Source organism: Pinus tabuliformis, chromosome 5_1 (assembly GCF_031772625.1).
Source record: "Pinus tabuliformis cultivar Carrire ecotype Pingquan chromosome 5_1, CPIR1, whole genome shotgun sequence".
Taxonomy (NCBI): Eukaryota; Viridiplantae; Streptophyta; class Pinopsida; order Pinales; family Pinaceae; genus Pinus; species Pinus tabuliformis.
The window spans coordinates 11,400,253-11,419,428 of record NC_142305.1 but is presented as its reverse complement, the minus strand read 5'-3'; the positions used below and the strand labels follow the sequence as shown (position 1 = coordinate 11,419,428).

General features: G+C 39.3%; 1 protein-coding gene across 2 annotated transcripts in view; it reads left to right on the top strand.

The window, feature by feature from the left end:
* Positions 1-19,176, top strand: part of LOC149163288 (Glycine cleavage T-protein family) — a 388,788-nt gene that overhangs the window by 289,707 nt on the left and 79,905 nt on the right. For both annotated transcript variants that reach the window (XM_089431674.1, XM_089431672.1), the window contains 2 exons: positions 10,018-10,105; positions 10,281-10,346. In XM_089431674.1, coding sequence (XP_089287800.1) covers positions 10,018-10,105; positions 10,281-10,346 — 154 coding nt within the window. The remainder of the gene's footprint in view (positions 1-10,017; positions 10,106-10,280; positions 10,347-19,176) is intronic.

Below are 19,176 nucleotides of genomic sequence, written 5' to 3'. Positions count from 1 at the left end.
AGTCTAGGATCTGGAGCTGTTACTTGGACTAGTAAGAAGCAACAGGTAGTGGCTCTCTCCTCAACAGAAGCAGAGTATCGGGGAGCAGTTAAGGCAGCCTGTGAGGCAGTTTGGCTTCGTAGTATGCTTGCAGATATGCATGTTTTTCAGACAGGGCCTACTTCTTTGTTTTGTGATAATCAGGGAGTGCTCAAACTTGCCAAGAATCCAGTCTTTCATGAACGAACAAAGCATGTGGAAACTCACTGCCACTACATTCGACAGTTGGTTGAAGACGGCACAGTTCAGTTGCACTATGTTCCCACAACAGAGCAGCCCGCCGATATTTTCACCAAGCCTCTTGGTCCTGATAAATTTGTAAAATTTCGCGGGTCTATTGGTGTTGTAAATAGATTGAGCATTAAGGGAGGGTATTAGAATATATTTCTATTTAGTAATGCTCAGTATTTTAGCTGTTTCTATTTTTATTCTTTTAGCAGTTTCTTAGATGAAACTGTTTGTTCTATATTCTACATAGAAACCTGATGTTTCTATTATTGTAAATATCTTTGTATTATCATTGAGCTGTTTGCTCCATGTGAATTAATTCATTCATCATTCTTTTATTTGAATCCAATTAAGGAAGCAAAGAGAAGCTCTGGAGAGGTAACAGAGTGAGGGAGTAAAGCTCAGAGAAGTTGAGTAGCGCAGCGGAAGAAAGAAGCCCTTGAAGAAACCGGAGGAAAACCATTGAAAATGCGGAAAAACCCAAGTAAGAGAGGCGAGCGAGAAGTAGAGGTTTGACGCTCAGCAGCCGTTGGATCATTAAGATCAACGGCCAAGATTAAGTTGCATCGGCGGGAGTCCCTTTTAAGTTATCGGAATGAGCCTTGGAGATTTGCGAAGAGCAAATAGCGATTAATCATGGACCATTGGATCGTGGCCAAATCAACGGTCACGATTAAATCGCATATCGGCGATCGGAGGTGACAAGGGTCAGCAATTTAGGAATGTTGCGATATCGTCGATAGCAATATATCGGCGATCAGAATGTCGGATCATGGAACCACCGGAGTTTGGCGCAGCGGAAGGTGGACCCGACGATAGCTATGAATGCGAACATATAGAATTTGAAATCCGGAGTATGCAGTTCGGAGTGGAATTCCTTTGTATTCCCAAGTATTTAGTATTTCTGATAGTTTATATGGTGCGGGCCTTTTTAACGTAAAGCATGTGTTATCGCTCCGATAGTCGGAGATCGGAGTTGGAGAACGGGTGATGGTATATATGCGTTATGACCACGGGGAAGCGATTCGCGATTGCGATAAAGTTAAATCATTGAAATGTGTGCAAAGGCCGTATTATGGCAAAAAGGGTTGTTTGCGGAGTTTCCCTTGTAAACGTATGTTTTCTTTGTAAATGAGTGAAGAAGGGAAAAAGCGTCAATAGTGCATTTGGTGCGATATAGCGTATACTAACCAAGGTTTAGAAGGGGAAGGTTATATGTGCATGGATAAAAGGATTTAAAAGGTTCTGAAGGGTTTTGATTCCCGATAGAGGTTTCAGGCGGGGTGATTGAAGTTCCGTTATAAAGGAACTTATAAGAGGGCCACTTGACCATTTATGGTTTGAAGATTTGATTCCATTGTAGAGTCAAATATCTTGAGACAATTGTGGATGCATTTTGGTATATGCATATTGTGGGTATTTGCGGGTGTTACCCTGGCATAGTTTGGCTAAGGATGGTTATATGCCGGGACCCCCCATTAGCGTACAAGGATAAAGTGGCTAAGTATGGGCCCATTTGGGCAATCATTGATGAAAGATGGAACAATCAACTCCATCGCCCTATACATGCAGCTGGGTATTTTTTGAACCCACGATATCATTATAAAGGTAAGGCGACAGGAGCTTTGAAGGGGGAGGTTAGAGATGGATTGGTTGACTACATTGATCGCATGATCCCATTAGAGTGTGATCAGCTGGAGATACACCAACAGGCCACAACTTTCAGCAGTGCCTCAAGTACCTTTGGGAAGAACCTCGCAAAGATTGCAAGGGAAGTAGATGAGCCAAGTAAACAAAGATTTCAATTTTCAAATTCTTAATACTTATTTTGTTAAATTGTTTATAATTTGAAAGTTGGATATAATTTGTAATTTTGTTGAGCTAACTCATTACACTCCTATGTTTTTTGCAGCACAATGGTGGGAGGCTTTTGGTAGCCATTGTTGTGAATTGCAGAGGTTTGCAATTCGTATTCTGAGTCAAACTTGCAGTGCTACTGGGTGTGAGCGCAATTCGTCTGTCTTTGAGAGGATTCACACAAAGAAGAGAAACCATTTGGATCAAAAACGGTTAAATGATCTAGTCTATGTCCAATACAACCTCCAGCTCAGACACAACCAATTGCTGAACAAAAGACCTGATTCAGATCCCATTGTGTTGGAAGACATTGATCCAACATCAGATTGGTTAGTGGAGAGTCATCCAGCAGAGTTTGATTCTGATGAGGATCTTGATTTGGATTTACAGGTGGAGGCAACACTCGAACATAATGTTCAGTTGAATGCAGATTCTGATCCACTTGTACCAGCCTTAGGGCCAGCCCCAAGTCCTCCAGTTGCAGGCACTTCTTCTGTGGAGCCACGACAGAAGCGCATGTCTTGTCTATCTCAGCGTGCAGCTGCTGCACAGCCTGCTAGTGCTACCACTTCTACAATTTCAGTTGGAGATGATGATGATGAGGAGCCATGGGGCCCCCTGTCTGAATTTGATCCAGATGATCTTGGTTCCTCTAGCAGTAGCCAGTGATGCCACTAGCCAGTGGTACTGGTCACAATTTACTTTTGTTGTAGAGGCCATTTCTAGCCTCCTTGGTTATGTGTTTTTGTTTTGATCTCTATATCAATTTATCATGTATCTATTGGACAATGCACTGGGTGCCATTTTGATATAATGGATATATACATGAGCCTGCTTTGATCATATGTTGTCTTCTATCTATATTCTAATGCTGTGTGTTTGGAAACATGAATGAAAATCTTTAAAACTATGTTTTTCTATTAAAAAAAAATATTTAATGTATTTTTTACAACGACTGAGTCATTGAAACCGAGCCGGCTGAGTCGATACCGAGTCAGAGTCGGAGTCGGAGTCGACCCTCAGCCAAGTCAGTGTCGGAGTCGTAGTTTTAAAACATTGATAGAGATACCTACTACTTCTATCAAATTGAAATGATATTCTAAAACACCTAGAAATCTGTGCAAGATACATGTACACAGATCAATCTTCAAAGGCTTTTAACCAACAAATGCAAATAAAAGTAGCAAGTATTAAGAACAATATTACCACATAAATTTGAAGGAGGAACACCACGATCTGAAACCCCAAAGTCTTTGCATTTTATTAACCAGAAAAAAGTTACAAGAGCTTTCTTAGAGCAAGTACATGATTAAAAAATCAGATGAAATAATGGAGAAAAGGCTCTCATTTATAGAAAAAAATTTCAACGGCTTGTTGGCTTGATCCCCTTCAAAGCAATCTCAACCATTGATGAAGATCAAATGATCTTTTAATCATCACCGTTGAAATAAAGTTACTTTTTGAGGAAATTCGAATTTCACTTTTAATTTCCTTTTAATTAACTCAAAAATGATTATTTTGAGTTAATTGCTGCAAAAGTTGACTGACTTAACTAATATGGCCCAAGGGTTCAAAATATCTTGAAATTTTCAATATTCCCTTGGCCGGGGACCTCCAAAAATTAGGAACTTTAAAACCTACGAATTTTAAATGTTGGAGAATTTAAGTTTTCCTAGGAACTAAATTAATTATATTTATGGCTTTAGCATTTTAATTTATTTTAGCCAGAAATTTTAATTAATTGACTCGTGAGGGGATTATTAATTTTCCAATCCTCTAATATTTAACCATGGTGTCTAACTATGAGGGATATTTTTTACATGAAATATTACAATTCTAACCCATGAAGGGGGAACACCCGTTTGTTATAAACCCTCAATAATAACCCATTTCTGTGATACAAAAGATGATCTAGTAGACTAAGTGAATTGTAATAAAATAATCTAACCAAATAGTTATAATTATTCTCAAATCATTTTTAGAGATTCTCGATAAATAACACTACGACTCATTTAAAATCCTGACGACAAAATCCACCCTAGCTTTGGGGTGAGGCTGGAGGGAAAAACTTTGCCGATCATCCATGTTTAGAAACACACATGAATTGGTGAGACTAAAAACCTCCTAGGATAGAAATCATCATTAGTAAAATAAATTTATCTAGATTGTTACAAACATTTGTCTTACTAGGATCATTTACATTACAAAATGCAGAATGGGTTCACAAAACTCTAGTGTACATATTAGATGATAATGATGAATCTGTGGATCATCTGAATGCTCAGACATGATGGAAATCCATGCGCGAAAAAATGTATGGCTGTGGGGTAGTTGACATGGAGCGGTCAACAAGGTGTGGTGAGATGGGTCACTACGCAACACCGTGTCCTCTCAGGAAGAAGGACAAAGATGAGAAGCATGATCCAAAGGCTGCACTCGCGAAGATCGAGGAGGAGGCGTTCGCCATGACATCCGAGATACCTCTAGGAGGGAGGTGGGCTGATTTAGAGTTGTAGTTCGAAGGATCTACAGATGGGCAGGATCCTTGAGGAGTCCATCTCTTGGGTGAATACCTTGCTATAGGAACTCAATTTTGTGGTAGCATGATGGACTAATGTCAGATGGTGTCGAGGAGTGTTGGAGAGATAGTTGCAGTGGCTCGAGCATTAGAGATTGAACAACGCAGAGCAAAGTTGGCAACAATGCAGATGGCATAGAGAAGAGGTCAACAACAGCGCAAAAGATTCAGAGGGTCAGTGCAAAGACTAGCAACAATCAAGTTCTAACATTCACATGGTATCACACTGAACATAGTTAGTTCAGTAATTTGGGATGTTTTTCCGTTGCTAATGCAGTAGCAGCAACAGTTTGTAGTGGCAGTGCCAACAATAGCATGGATGCAAAAATTAAGAGGGAGTTGGCAATACAGATGCAGTGTTGACAGTGGCAAGGTCAGCAATAGTACAAATGCAACATTTGCGCATTGGTTGGTGGATGGCATGTCAGAGATCAACAACGCAGAGGGAGATGTCACATAATAGAGTGATGCTTCAGCAGGTTACATTGCTAGAGCACATTCCTCACTAAAAGGGAGTGTTGTTTTTTGGTAGCGTCAGATGTGCTCTAAGTCTCAAATTTTGCAGGGAGGCTTGGGCACATGTATTCCAAAGAACCCAAAAATAATTTTGGGAAATTCCACCTAGAAAAAGTGTTATTAAAATAATTAATTATTTTTAATGATACCCTAAGTCTAAACTTAGGAAAATAAAATAATTAATGGGTATTAATATAACTGTGGGTGCAACTTCTAAAAGAAGACTAGGATCAAACAAAAATGGTCTTAGCCATTAATTAGCTTCTAATCTGGGCCATTGAATGTCAACGAGAAAATTATTTAAGGAGGCTTGAGGGTCATTTGGAAAACACACAGAGTGAGTTCAGAAGTTTGATTTTCTGAAGCAGAGTAGCTGCCCAAAGAATTTCAATAGTGAGCGTTTGTAGTGGGGCGAGGATAGTATCCGAAGGGAATTATTCTCGGTCAGAGGATACTCAGCAGAGAAGGCAGAGGGAGATCCAACAATGGCAGCACTGAGCCAGAGGGGCTGATGCAGAGCCACGCAGAGGCAACGCAGAAGCCAAGAGGGAGTCAGAAATTTGCAGAGGGAATTTGGGTTTCAGGGTCCGGGAGTCGGGGTGTGAGATCGAGAGGCAGAAATTGAATCACCTAGGTAGCAAATTGACTAGCCAGAGGGTTGACATTGTCCCCAGAGAGCTTGACGTCGGGCTGATGTAGACACTGCGCAGAGGCATCCACAAAAGTCGGGGGCAATCTTTTTGGGCTGGATTAGCTAGGATTCTCATTGATAGTGTGAGGTAATCTCACAAATCTCTTTGACAAGATTATTCTCTGTAATTGGATTGTCGGGAAGGCTTCCAGAGATATATTCAGATTTTACTACTGCATAATAATAAAAACCCTTAGATCTGCTGCACTGGTTTTCCTGCATTGGGTTTTTCTGGAGACATTTGTCAAAAAATAACTGTGTCACTTGTGTGTATCTTTATCTATTGTTCAATATTTTGTTTCAACATATTATTAAATTGGTGTAGGCTGCAATGTATGTATTTCGATGTTTGTCGTAGGAAACTGCAAATAGCTTGTTCATGTAAATCTAACAAGTAGGAGAAATATCATCAGTGTTGCAGTAGGAATTCCCGGGTTTAAGGATTTTTCACAATTACATCCTTCTATATGGTCCACTTGGAAGTCATTCACAGATTTCCCTTTTGCAGTCCTACATAAGCCCATCCAGATATTAGTTCAAAAATAATAAATGAGCACTTTAAATCAAAAATACCTTTGTGATGATCTTTCACCATGACATCTTCCTGTAGGTATCAATATCCATCATGCAAATTGACACATCGCCCTCTGATATCCATTGTCAAGGGTATCTTTCCTTTTCTGACTTCCATCAGAGTCTTCACATCTTTTCGGGAGATTTTCTAGTCAAATCTTCTTGGACTTCGAATGTTGAATGCCTTCTACTTTCGTTGCATATTATCACGATCTCTTCCTATCTTTTCACACTTCATTCCCAAGAGCTTCCAATCAGAGTTCCTTAAATGTAGTCAACTTCTTTATGGTTCATATGAGAACATATTATGTTGATTTCATCTAGTGTGACTTATGCCTTTCTGCAATCTTTCGGAGGAGATCCCTTCTCTTGATCATATTTCCCAAGATGGAATTAGTGATGCATATTACTTGCAACCATATGACATGACTTTCATAATATCCATGTAAGCATACATAGCTCATCTTTCTTTCGATCATCCAGAATTCCTGTAGCAACTTCATTCGAAAGAACTTTATCCTTTAGACCTGCTTTCCTGTTATGTCATCATACCATCATCCCTTGAATCCCATGAGTTGGAATTCCTAATGAAACATTTGCTTCCTTTCTAGATCGGTGAATCCTTTGACAAGGATTCCATCAGAGAAACTTGAGGATATTTCATATCCTCACCTGGCAAATGTTTCCTTTATTGACTATGATGATCCCAGTCGATGATGACCTCTACTTCTTTCTATAAGTATTTAATGAGGTTTCCAAGAGCTCCCATCTTTTGTAATCAGTAGAATTTGTACTAGACATATTCTCTGCTTCCCATGTCACGAGCTCTTACTTCTAATGCTACTATCATGATTCATGGTGCTATTTCTAATCTGATGCATTCTATATTATTTGTACTGCATCCTATCTATAACTTTACAAGTGAAAGGTACCTCATAGTGAAGAAGATCATCTCAGTCATAGTAGAGATCCTTTTGCTTCTTCTTTGACTCAGGTTCTTTCACTTCCTTAGTCGTGTAGTCTTCTTCCCTGTCCCTCTTACATTTAGGACAGTCTCTTCTATAATGCCCAAGATTTTGACAACCATAGCATCTTTCCTTAGCCATGTTCTTCCTTTTCTTCTTTGGAATAGCAAACTTTCCAAATTTTCCTTTTTGACTTGTCACTAATTGTTCCCTTCTATCTGATCTTTTGTCACTTTATTTCTTCATCCTGTCTTCCTCTGCCTTGCAGGGAGACCATAATTTGATGAATGGGATAGCTTCCTCTTTCCGTGGTAGATATGAGGTTACCTTGTTCATCAGTTAATGCATTCAGAATAACATAGATCATTTCGTTATTAGATACCATCTCTCCTCGATCCTATAATTGACCTTTTATTTGAGTTGCCTTTGAGATACATGACGATATCCATTCATCGTTTGACACCTTCAATTTATGTAGATCAGATCTAAGTGACATGATATTTTCTATTGTGCTCTTAGAGAAAATTTCTCCCAGCTTATCATATATTTCTTTAGGTGTCTCCAGCTCGGCTACATAGGAAATGAGTGGATCTTTGATAGACTCCTTAAGAATCTTTTGAGCCTTGAGATCCTTTTCCATGTAATTAGATAATGCTTGTTCTTTGGATGGCTTGGAGACCTTTCCATGGACATGATCAATGAATTCATTCACTTCGAGGACTATGTCTATCCTTATTTTCCATTCAAGGAAGTTTGATACCCCAACCAACTTTTCTCCTTGAAACATGAAGTCATTTTTACTAGATTAGATTATAATGAAAAGGTACTTACTTGTGAAGATCGAATCTTCAACTTGATGACGAACTTGTTACTTCTTACTATGAATCTTTAAGTATATTCTTACTTTGGTGAGGGAGGACTGCCTCCTTTGAGATCTTTGCTTCAATAGGGAGAAGATTTCCTTTTGAGCTTCCACTTCCTTGGTGATGTATGATTTTTGGAGTGCTTCTAGGGTTTCAGTCTTTCTTCCTGCTTCCTTCTTGAAGATAATTTCAAAACCCTTGCTTGGAGTATTCTTCGATCTAGGGTTTCGGTTTGATGAAGATCTAGATCTCTTGCTTGGTGTTCTTTGACTTGCTTTGATCCTTCTTTGAAGTTTGATTCTCGTGTGTCTACTTGCTTTGACTGCCCCTTCTTGTCTTCAACACCTAAGCTCTGAAACCATGTTGAGAAACCTTGGGCATTCAAAATTAAGAGATTTCTCTGCTTGATAATTTCTTGTGATGCAATTTTACTTCTTATGTTATAGTCTTTTCTTCGTTAGCTTATTAATGTGTTCTTTCATCAAGACAATTACCAATATGCATAATAAATGACAAGTGACACAGAGTGTAGGCTTCTTAGCCAGGGCCAAAACCTCTCACTTCTTGAGAGAAAAACCCGATCAAAATTCTTCTTCTAGATCTTCAATTGATAAGTACCAAGGCCATGACACAGACCCTTGACTCTAGTATCCTCCCAAGAACCTTGTCACTAACCTTGATGCTCTGCCTTTTCCTTTCCTCGCCTTTCTTCTTGATCTCAAACTGCTCTCCTAGGCTTTCTTCTAGAGAAACTCGGTCTCTATACTTCATACTGCTTCTTTTCGACTTCTTTTCAGCTTCTTAATGTCCATTTTGAAGATGACTTGACTCTAACAATTGAAATGTGCCAACAATTTGTGTACCGTACAATGCTATGTTTGGTTACTTTTGTGGAATATGCTGTGGCATGCTAGCTTTTGGGAATACTCTGAAAGCATTTATATCATGCTTAGGGGTATGTGGCATGCATGGTGTGTTGACAACCCTTGGTTGTACCATGATGGACATCCACACTGGATATAACCTGCTCATGGATTGCCATGCTTTAAATTGATGCTTATGTGGCACATTTCCTTATCACCTTCTGCCTCAATGTTTAGCGTTGATAATTCTACTTAGGGGTACACCCCTTGAGGCAGGAGGAGAGCCAGCCTAAAGTGAAGAGGATAGGTTGGTTAGGTGATAGTGTTAACCTTCTTAGTTGTTTCCTCATGGGTTGCAAGTTGTGGATTAATCATTAAGGCTTTTATAATTAAGTGCGAGTTGGGAAGGTAACAGGTTCCTTGTTGTTTTTCCATCAGAGCTGGTTGGATATGTTGCATCTCTCTTTGTACAATTGGCCCTTTTAGGCAACTGCTGGACATTAATACTATCTGTCTATCTATCCATGTAGCTCTCTGCATGTCAGTCGTGGGGCCTTCTAGAATATGCTTAGTCCTAATTTACTGGATCTTCATGCGTGTGTTAAAATCAGAACACTAGTGATAATAGTGGACTATTCTTTGAAATACCACAAAATAATAGACAAGAACTTTTCCATTCGAAGCAGTGAATATATTAATTTGACTGGGTAGCATTACAATAAACTGTAGATTTTACAGATAGTTGTAGTTTGTTTGTAATCATTTTAGGAAACACTGTCAGTTTTCTTATATCTCATTTTTTTTATAAATCTTGTATTACACTTCTCACCGTCAATGTGGTCAGGTACATATTTTTTGCTGATAAGGTTGAAGTTCAAGATATAACAAGCAAGACTTGCTTCTTTTCAATCATGGGTCCTGGAAGTGACCAAGTGAGAAATCCTATTGCTTTGCATCTATGAGTTAATACAGGAGTTTCTTGAATCACATGTTCATGAGCTATGCCTACTTGTCTTCACGAGTATTACACTTTATCTTTTAATACAATTTTTCTCAGATCGAGAATACCATTAGAGCTTGGAATGATTCGTTTCTTTTCCCATGTAGGTGATGAAACTATTGAATCTTGAGGAAGTTGTTGGAAAACCTTATGGTACCCATCTGCATTACGCTGTAAGTTTTGTCAGGATACTTTATTGTAAAAGCTCATTTATTTGCAATCAGTTATATCTACATGGAATATGCATTTTTCTTTTGATCTTTCCCACTAATTATTTATAATATTCTGCCAAGACCCTTCTACGCACTCTTATCAGTTGCATGATTTTTTTCAGGAGTTACTCAAAGCATTTCTCTTAGGACTAACGGAAAATAATAATTTTGAATGAGCATTTGTCAAACAACTGAACTTCAAATCCCATTGCAATTATATTATATTAATTGAATGATAAATTGAATAAGGTGTATACTATAAATGAACCATTATTCATTTAAATGGCAGGAGGTTTCAACTTTCCAATATTAATGATCAAATTAACGGAATTAGCTGATAAATGGTTGAATCAGTCACTAATTAATGATCACTTATGTAATATACCCAGCCACCTTGGTCCACCAATTGAGGTGGTGGGATACTCCAAGAAAATGCCAGTTATAACATTCACGCATTTTAATGTAGAATTATTGTGATCATGAAAAAACAATTCAATATAAATATGATTTTATAATTATGAATGCAAGCTGTACCCACTTACCTTGATAATTTGCAACCAGAAGGCTAGATACAAGTGTAAAATGCAAGAAATAATAACTTGTATCTAAGTGGGGTTTAGATCTAACAATTTTATTAGTATTCCCCAACACAAAATTTGTTGTAAATTAATATGACAATAAAAACCAACAAGCAAAAATCCTACTCTAATGCAGAAAAGTAATAAAAATTTGAAGAAATTTGAAATTTTTTATGTTTTTGGTTGTTGAGATTTTTACTTGTGCCGTGAAGGCTCACCCTATGTTGGAGTGTGAAGTAGATACTCCTCTAAGTCACTATGTCCGATTTATGTCTAGTAAGTGGGCTTGGTCCTTTCAGAAGTCACTCCCACATTAGCTTAATTCACTTTGCAATATTCAATTCTTCTTAGGAGCGGCCATCTTACGTGATGTCTCCAACCTTTGCTTTCTGTATGCAGCAACATACAAACCCATTGAGATAATAAAACCCTCTTTTCAAGCGGTTTACAACCACCCTCAGATTGATTTACTTGCAAAACTAATACAACAAGTGGAGAACCCTAGTCATTTGCTTCCGCATAGTGTATTATCCTAAGTTATCGGGATTCGGATACAGATACGGATCCAAATCGGGATTCACTAGATTTTTGAAAATCCAGGACTTGAATATGACAAGGATACGTCAAGTACAAAAAATATGATAATACTTTTGAAATTAAAAGAAATACTTTTAGAGTTCAAAAATCAAAGTCATTTATAAACCACAACATCTAGAACTGAAACCATTAGATATATTATAAATATGAAGACTAAAACATGAAATGATGCGTCCTGATTCCTCCCTCATACAAAAAGGATAATAGTAAGTACAAAAATGAGTGTCTAATCCATGATCACATTGGTCCAAATGTTTCTAAATCACAATACAAAATATTATTAGGTCAAGAAGAATATAAAAACAGTAACATGAAATAATGCCCCTAACATGCTTCTCTTTTCCACGATGCAAATTTGAAACTACCATTAAAAACTCTTTAATAATAGAGAATGATTACATGCCAATTTTTCTAGTCTTTGGTATTGTTGACATATTTGATTTGATAATATTCATATTGTTAAAACAAGTTATGTGAAACTACAATTAAAAACTCTTAAATAATAGAGAATGATTACAGGTCAATTTTTTGGTCTTTGGTACCGTTGCCCCTTTGTTCATTAGATATCCCCTTTTATTAGAGTACTGGAGATGATATGTCATGAAATAATTCATTTTTGTTACATAGTTTAGAGAGAAGAGGCAAAAAGAATGGGACTATCATTTAGAACACAAAGTCACAAGTGCATGCTTATGTTCAGTGAATTCAACAAATGGCACCTGTGAAAATTTATCTATTGCAGCAACTGGAAATTATTCTTCTAACTGTAAATTTAATTATGTAGTTTATTTGCTACGACAAATAATGAATAAAATCACAATTGCAATTTTCACCATAAAAAACTGCAGAAAATAAAATATTGAAAACTAAGAAATTCTAGCGCACACATAAGAATTTTGACAGTTATTTTGGACAATTGTCCCTGGAAAAACCCAATGCGGGAAAACTGGTGCAGCAAATGAGGGTTTTATTATTTTTCAGCAACAATTCATAGTACAAAAATTTAGATGCTCAATTGGCAACCTAATTTGAGGAAAATAATGGAAAAATTATTGTGAGAATTTTCTCTCATGCCACAACTAATTTCTGCCCCCGAAATCGCCTTACTAGCTTCACGTTGAGCGTCCCGCGTCAACTTCTGCGAAGTATTTACGCAGATCCTGTAGGGATTTTGGCCTTACTTCCTTTGCCTCTTCCTGGAACTAGAAAACTTCCTCCTAGAATGTCGCAACCCTCCTCTACCACTTGCTACTCACCCTCTAGCTCTATCTTCTCTGCTGAATCATTGCCACTGAGAAAATCAAACTGCTTGGGCAATTGAGTATCTGCACTGGTGTGTTCTCCATCTACCCATCAACTTCTTATAATCCTCTGTTGGAGTACCCATGACCAAGATTAAAACATAATCGATGGCCTAGATTAATTTCTTGTTGATCCTTGTGAGTTTCTAGAGAATTCTCACATTTTCTCAATTAATATTGATTAATTAACCATATTCCCTAAGTTTAGACTTAGGAAATATTAAAAAACTGGTTAATAATCTAACTGAGACACTTCTAGGCAGAATTTCCAGAAACAATTTCTGGGTTTTGGATATCTCATGTATTCTAGCCTCTCCACCAAATTTCGTGGCTAGAACACATCTGATGCTACAAAAACTAACACTTCCTCTTAGCGAGGAATGTGTTTTAGTGCTACACACCCTTCCATAACGCCCCTGTCTACATCATCTCCTGTCAAGCTGCTAATGTCTGGCCATTGCTGCCCACCAACCACTGCGCAACTCTGATATGTGCAGCATCTGTGCTGTTGTTGACATTGCTGACTGTTGCCAACTTTGCATCTGCACTGCAACTCCCTCGAATCTGTTGCTATTGCAACTGAGAATCATCCAAGGTAATCTATCCCTGCTACTGAAATGGGTTCTCCACCATATCCATTTGTTCTCTAAAATAGATGAACTTAGCTCTCCCTAGAGCTTTCGTGAGTATATCTGCAACTTGCTCTTCTGTGGGAACATACTATAACTGGACTGCTCCACGTTGTACACAATCTCTAATGAAATGACACAGAATATCTATGTGTTTCGACCTGTCGTGAAACAATGGATTCTTAGAGAGCTTTATGCAACTTTGATTATCACAATAGACATTGGTCGCCTCCATCCTCTGTTTGAACAAGCTTACTAGCAGCTTCTGAAGCCATATAGCTTCGCACATAGTTGTGCTTGCTGCCATATACTCTACTTCTACAAAGCTCAGTGCTACTGACCTCTGCTTCCTAGTACACCAAGAAACCATCTTTGATCCAACACTGAAGCAATACCTAGAGGTACTTTTCTTGTCCACTAAATTGCTTGCCCAATCTACATCTGTGAACCCACATAGTCTGACGTCATCCCCTCGAGTATATCTTAAACCATACTCGACTGTGTTGCACACATACCTCAGAATATGCCTCGCTGCTGCCTAATGTACCCTCTTCAGCTCCACCATGAACTGACTTAGGGTATTGACTACGGAGCAAATATCTGGCCTAGTGTTGTCCAGATACATGAAATACCCGATAAGCTGTCTATACAAGGTGGGGTCGACATCCTTGTCATCTGATGCATCTATCTTCTTCCAGTTGGTGATCATGGGCATAGACATGGGTCTACAATCCTACATTTTGAACCTCTTCAGAATATCTGTAGCGTATCTTCCTTGCCCAAGGAAGATCTCCCTATCCTTCTGCCACACTTCCAATCCTAGGAAATAGTGCATCAACCCCAAATCCTTCATGTCAAACTTTGCTGCCAGGTTCCTCTTGCAGTCCTCTATGAGCCTTGATGATCCTGTCAAAAAGAGATCATCCACATACAAAACTAGGATGAGTGGCTCACCTTCTACCATCAAATAGTAAAGGTTGGGATCTGTGTCACTCTTGACAAATCCCATTTGCTGCAAGTAGTTGCCAATCCTACCATACCATGCCCTGCGAGCTTGCTTGAGTCCGTATAGAGCTTTCTTTAGTCTGCACACATGAGTGCACCTCTCATGAGTCTCGAAGCCCTCTAGCTGTTCTATGTACACTTCTTCCTCTATCACCCCATTCAAAAAGGTTGTCTTGACGTCCATCTGGTGAATCTGCCATCCCATCTGAGTTGCTAGGGATATAACTTACTAGATAGAAGTGTATTTGGAAACTGGGATGAATGTCTCGTCATAATCTATCCCTTTTTTTTGTGCATACCCCTTTTCCATGAACCTAGTTATGTACTTTTCCACACTGCCATCTGTAGCATATTTTATCTTGTAGATCCATCTAGAACCTACAATTGCCCAGTCTTTTAGCCTTGGCACTACCTCCCAAACATCATTCGTCATGATAAAGCTATACTCTTCTACCATGGCGTCTACCCACACTTGATGTTGTGCGGCCTCCTAAAAGTTGGAAGGTTCTACATCTTGAGCCACCAATGCTTGGTACTTGTCAGGCTGTCTGTGCTGTATTTTGTTCGTCCTAGGAGTTCCAATAAACTCCTTTGCATCTATCAATGTCTGATGAACCTCTCTGCTGGCTCGATCACTAGTGGTGGGAGGTTCAACCAACTCCTCCTCATCCTGCCTTTGCTTCTTCGTCTGCTGAGAACTTCTCAGATTTCCTACACTTGAGGAAATACTGGTACTGGTCACAGTACTCTATCCTTGTGACGGTCCCACTGGCTTCCGGTGTGGCTACCCCTGCTGCTGGACCAAAGGAGCTTCTGCTGACTAATCCTTATCACTTGCAGGCATCTCACGAGATCTTCTGAAAGCTTGGTCCTCCATGAACTTCACATCTCGCCTCACCACAATCTTCCTATTGCTAGGAATGTAGATCCTATATGCCTTTGAGGTTTCGCTATACCCAATGAAGAACCCTTCTCTGCAGTCTAATCCAATTTGGTACGCTTTTCATCTGGCATGTGGCAATAAGCAATGATGCCAAAAATCCTAAAGTGACTAGCTTCTGGCTTCTTCCCTGTGAAGACTCCTTCTAGCATTTTTTTCCCCAATGCTCTATGAGGAGTCCTGTTCTGAATATATACTGTCGTGTTACATGCCTCTGCCCATAGAAATCTGGGTAAATCCTGGTCATATAACATAGCTTTTGCAACCCCAACTATGGCTCTATTTTTCCGCTCCTCTACCCCATTCTGCTGTGGATTACATGGAGTTGTCCATTCTCTCTTGATGCCTTCCTTCGCACAGAAATCTGTGAAGTCTATATCAATATATTTTGCACCATTTTCTGAGTGAAGCACCTTGATCTTCTTTCTTGTCGCATTCTCCACAAGAGCCTTAAACTCTCTGAAATGATCGAAGGCCTCATCTTTGGTCTTCAAGAAGTAGATCCAGGTTTTCCTAGAATGGTCATCAATAAATGTGACGAAGTATTCGGCACCACTGAGAGCTCTAGTGGACATCGGTCCGCAAATATCTGAATTTATAAGTCCTAACACGCCATTTGTTCTGTTGTCTCTTCTTGGAAATGCCGCCTTAGCATACTTCCCAAGTACGCATCCTCTACACACATCATTGTGTTCTGTGCTAAGTTCTGGAACCCCTATTACTGTTTCTCTGAGCATCTTGAGTGCTCCATGGTGTAGATGTTCCATTCTCCTATGCCATAACTCATTCAACTCCTTTTCGTTGCTACTGTCACTGCCTATTATTGCCATTGGAGAGTCGAGCTGCAACGGTACAATCTGTTACTTCGAACTCCAATTTGTCTTACCTTCTTCTAGCTTGGGCGTTTGACATACACTTTCTTTCCTACGAAGTGGATATCATACCCCTTATCTTGTAATTGGGATACTGAAATCAGGTTCATACCCGTTCCTGGCACATGCTATACATCTGTAGCGCTGGTGGTTTCTCGTGACTCCCTTTGAAAAGCTATGGTACCTCTCCCCAGTGGAATACCTTTTGTCCTGTTTCCCATAGTAATCTAGAAGTCCATCTGCTCCTCTTTGTAGCTAGAGAAATATTCTCTAACCCCTGTCATGTGAGTTGATGCTCCATTGTCTATATACTAGACACATGTGAAACTGATCCTGACAAGCAAGTAAATTCGTCCTCCAACTTGGAAGACAAATCTGAAGCCTCCTGAATGTCAATTTTGTACATGGTCATGATGAAGAATGTATAGTGTGCTATTCCACTTTCCACATGACGCTAGTTTCGTTCTAGCGAACCGCTGAAAAACCCTCTGTTTCCAGCCAGAAATCTGCTCAGCGAAAAATCTAACCTGCTCCCTCTGCGTCTGGAATTACTCGATCTAGAAAATAGAATTTATCTGCCTCTGTGCTCAGAAAAATCAAACTTCCTCAAGCAACTCGGCCTTCCTGGCAAAGGACTGCGTTGCTCCTGGGAATTTCCACCTGCTACTCTTACTGAACAACGAAATTCCTTCTTTTACTTCTAAGCTCCCTGTCTGATCAATCTAGCTCTGAGACCATGTGAAAATTTATCTATTGCAGCGACTAGAAATTATTCTTCAAACTGCAAAGTTAATTATGCAATTTATTTGCTATGACAAATAACGAATAAAATCACAACTGCAATTTTCACCATAAAAATACTGCGAAAAATAAGATATTGGAAACTGAGAAATTCTAGCACACACACAAGAATTTTGACACAGTTATTTTGGACAATTGTCCTCTGAAAAACCCAATGCAGGAAAGCCAGTGTAGCAGATGAGGGTTTTATTATTTTCAGCAGCAATTATGAGTACAAAAATTTAGATGCTCAACTAGCAATCTAATATGAGGAAAATACTGGCAAAATTATTGTGATAATTTTCTCTCACCCCACAGCGAATTTTTGCCCCCGAAATCACCTTCCTAGCTTCACGCTAAGCCTCCTGTGTCACCTTCTATGCAATGTTTGCGCAAATCCTGTAAGGATTTCGGCCTTCCTTCCTTTGCCTCTTCCTGGAACTAGAAAACATCCTCCTGGAATGTTGCTGCCCTCATCTACCACTTGCTACTCACCCTCTGGCTCTATCTTCTCTGCTGAATCACTGCCACTAAGAAATCGAATTGCTTGGGAAACTGAGTATTTGCACTAGTGTGTTCTTCATCTACCCATCAACTTCTTCTTATAATCCTCTGTTGGATCACCAACGACCAAGATTAAAACATAATTGATGGCCCAAATTAATTTCCCGTCGATTCAATGGCCCAAGGGGGTTTTTGACTATGATTTGGATTTAACCTTAGAAGCCATGCTGGAAAGAAAAAAACTAGAATACTGAAATTACTCGGGAATTGGTGGGATGAAGACTGGTGGCTCAATCACTAGTAGTGGTGAGAGGTCGGCTTGTTGACTGGTTGCAGTAACAGTAGTAGGTTGGTTGATTCAGTTGTTCAATGCAACCGATCGCAAAAGAAAGGCCTACTGAACAGGGTTCTGGTTCGTTTATATGCTAGATCACTGTACCATTAGCAATTGTCTGTTAAACGGAGCGGGTTCACTACTCGAGCCAAGATTATATCTCGAATGGATAGTTAACAATTGAATGATAGGTGTAGGGGATGTATCACGTGGTAGAAGTGGGTTGGAAGGGGAAGTGCCATGTGGCGGGGGTGGATTGGAGTGGAGCTGAAAGGGATGTGACTACAAAGGAAGCAGAGTTGGATGGGATGTGCCACTTGGTAGTAGTGGAGTGGGGTGGAGGTGATGCTTGGTGGGTGAGGAGTGGAGAGGAAAGTGCAGAGTCAATGGTTACTTTCTAGGCGGGAAAAGGGAAAAGTTGATTTTGGAGGGGAGGGTGCGTGGTAAGTAGTTTAGGCAGGGGGGAGGGTCTGAAGTTCGCCAGAGAGCGCCACGTCGCAAAGGATGGATTTGGGGAATCAACTTTTTGGACCTCCTCCCCACTTGATTAACTGTCGAAGGGGCGCGGGGTAAGGGGGTCCGAAGTGATCGCTTGCCGTTGATCTGGGCGGGTGGGATCACGACCCTTCATTGTAGCCCGACGCTTATTACAAAACGACAAAAAATGTTGTATCAAAGCTGACTTTATTAACCGTTAATTAATCACGCTTAATCTATGCAATTAATTAAGTAAACACACTTTATTAAACTAATCTAATCGCGCTTAAACTGTGCGATTAAGTAATTAAACATATTTATTTAAATCTAATGCGACATTTAGACTTGCTGTGCATATTTTGTTTTTTTCTAAGGGGTATTTCATCCTATTTTTTAATTTTTTCAATATATCTCCTTTTTTTTTAATTAAAGTGGCATTTGAACTAGCTCACTTATTGGGGCTATTTTCATTTTTTCATATTTCTTTTTATTTCTTTTGTTTTTTCTCACACACACACACACACACATATATATATCCTTTTTTTGTATCCCCTTTCATTTTTGTTTTTGTTTTTGCTTTTTATTTTCTTGGAAATAATTTGCAGAATAAAACATTATTTACAATATCTCATAACATAAAAATCAACAGATAATCATCAATTGATCCTACAAATTATAGGACCTGTCGTCGCACATATTGTCACGACAACGCTCAGAACGAGGGCTGTCACCCTGATCCCCGATCTCTCCGTTTAAGCCTGTCTCCCGCGGCTA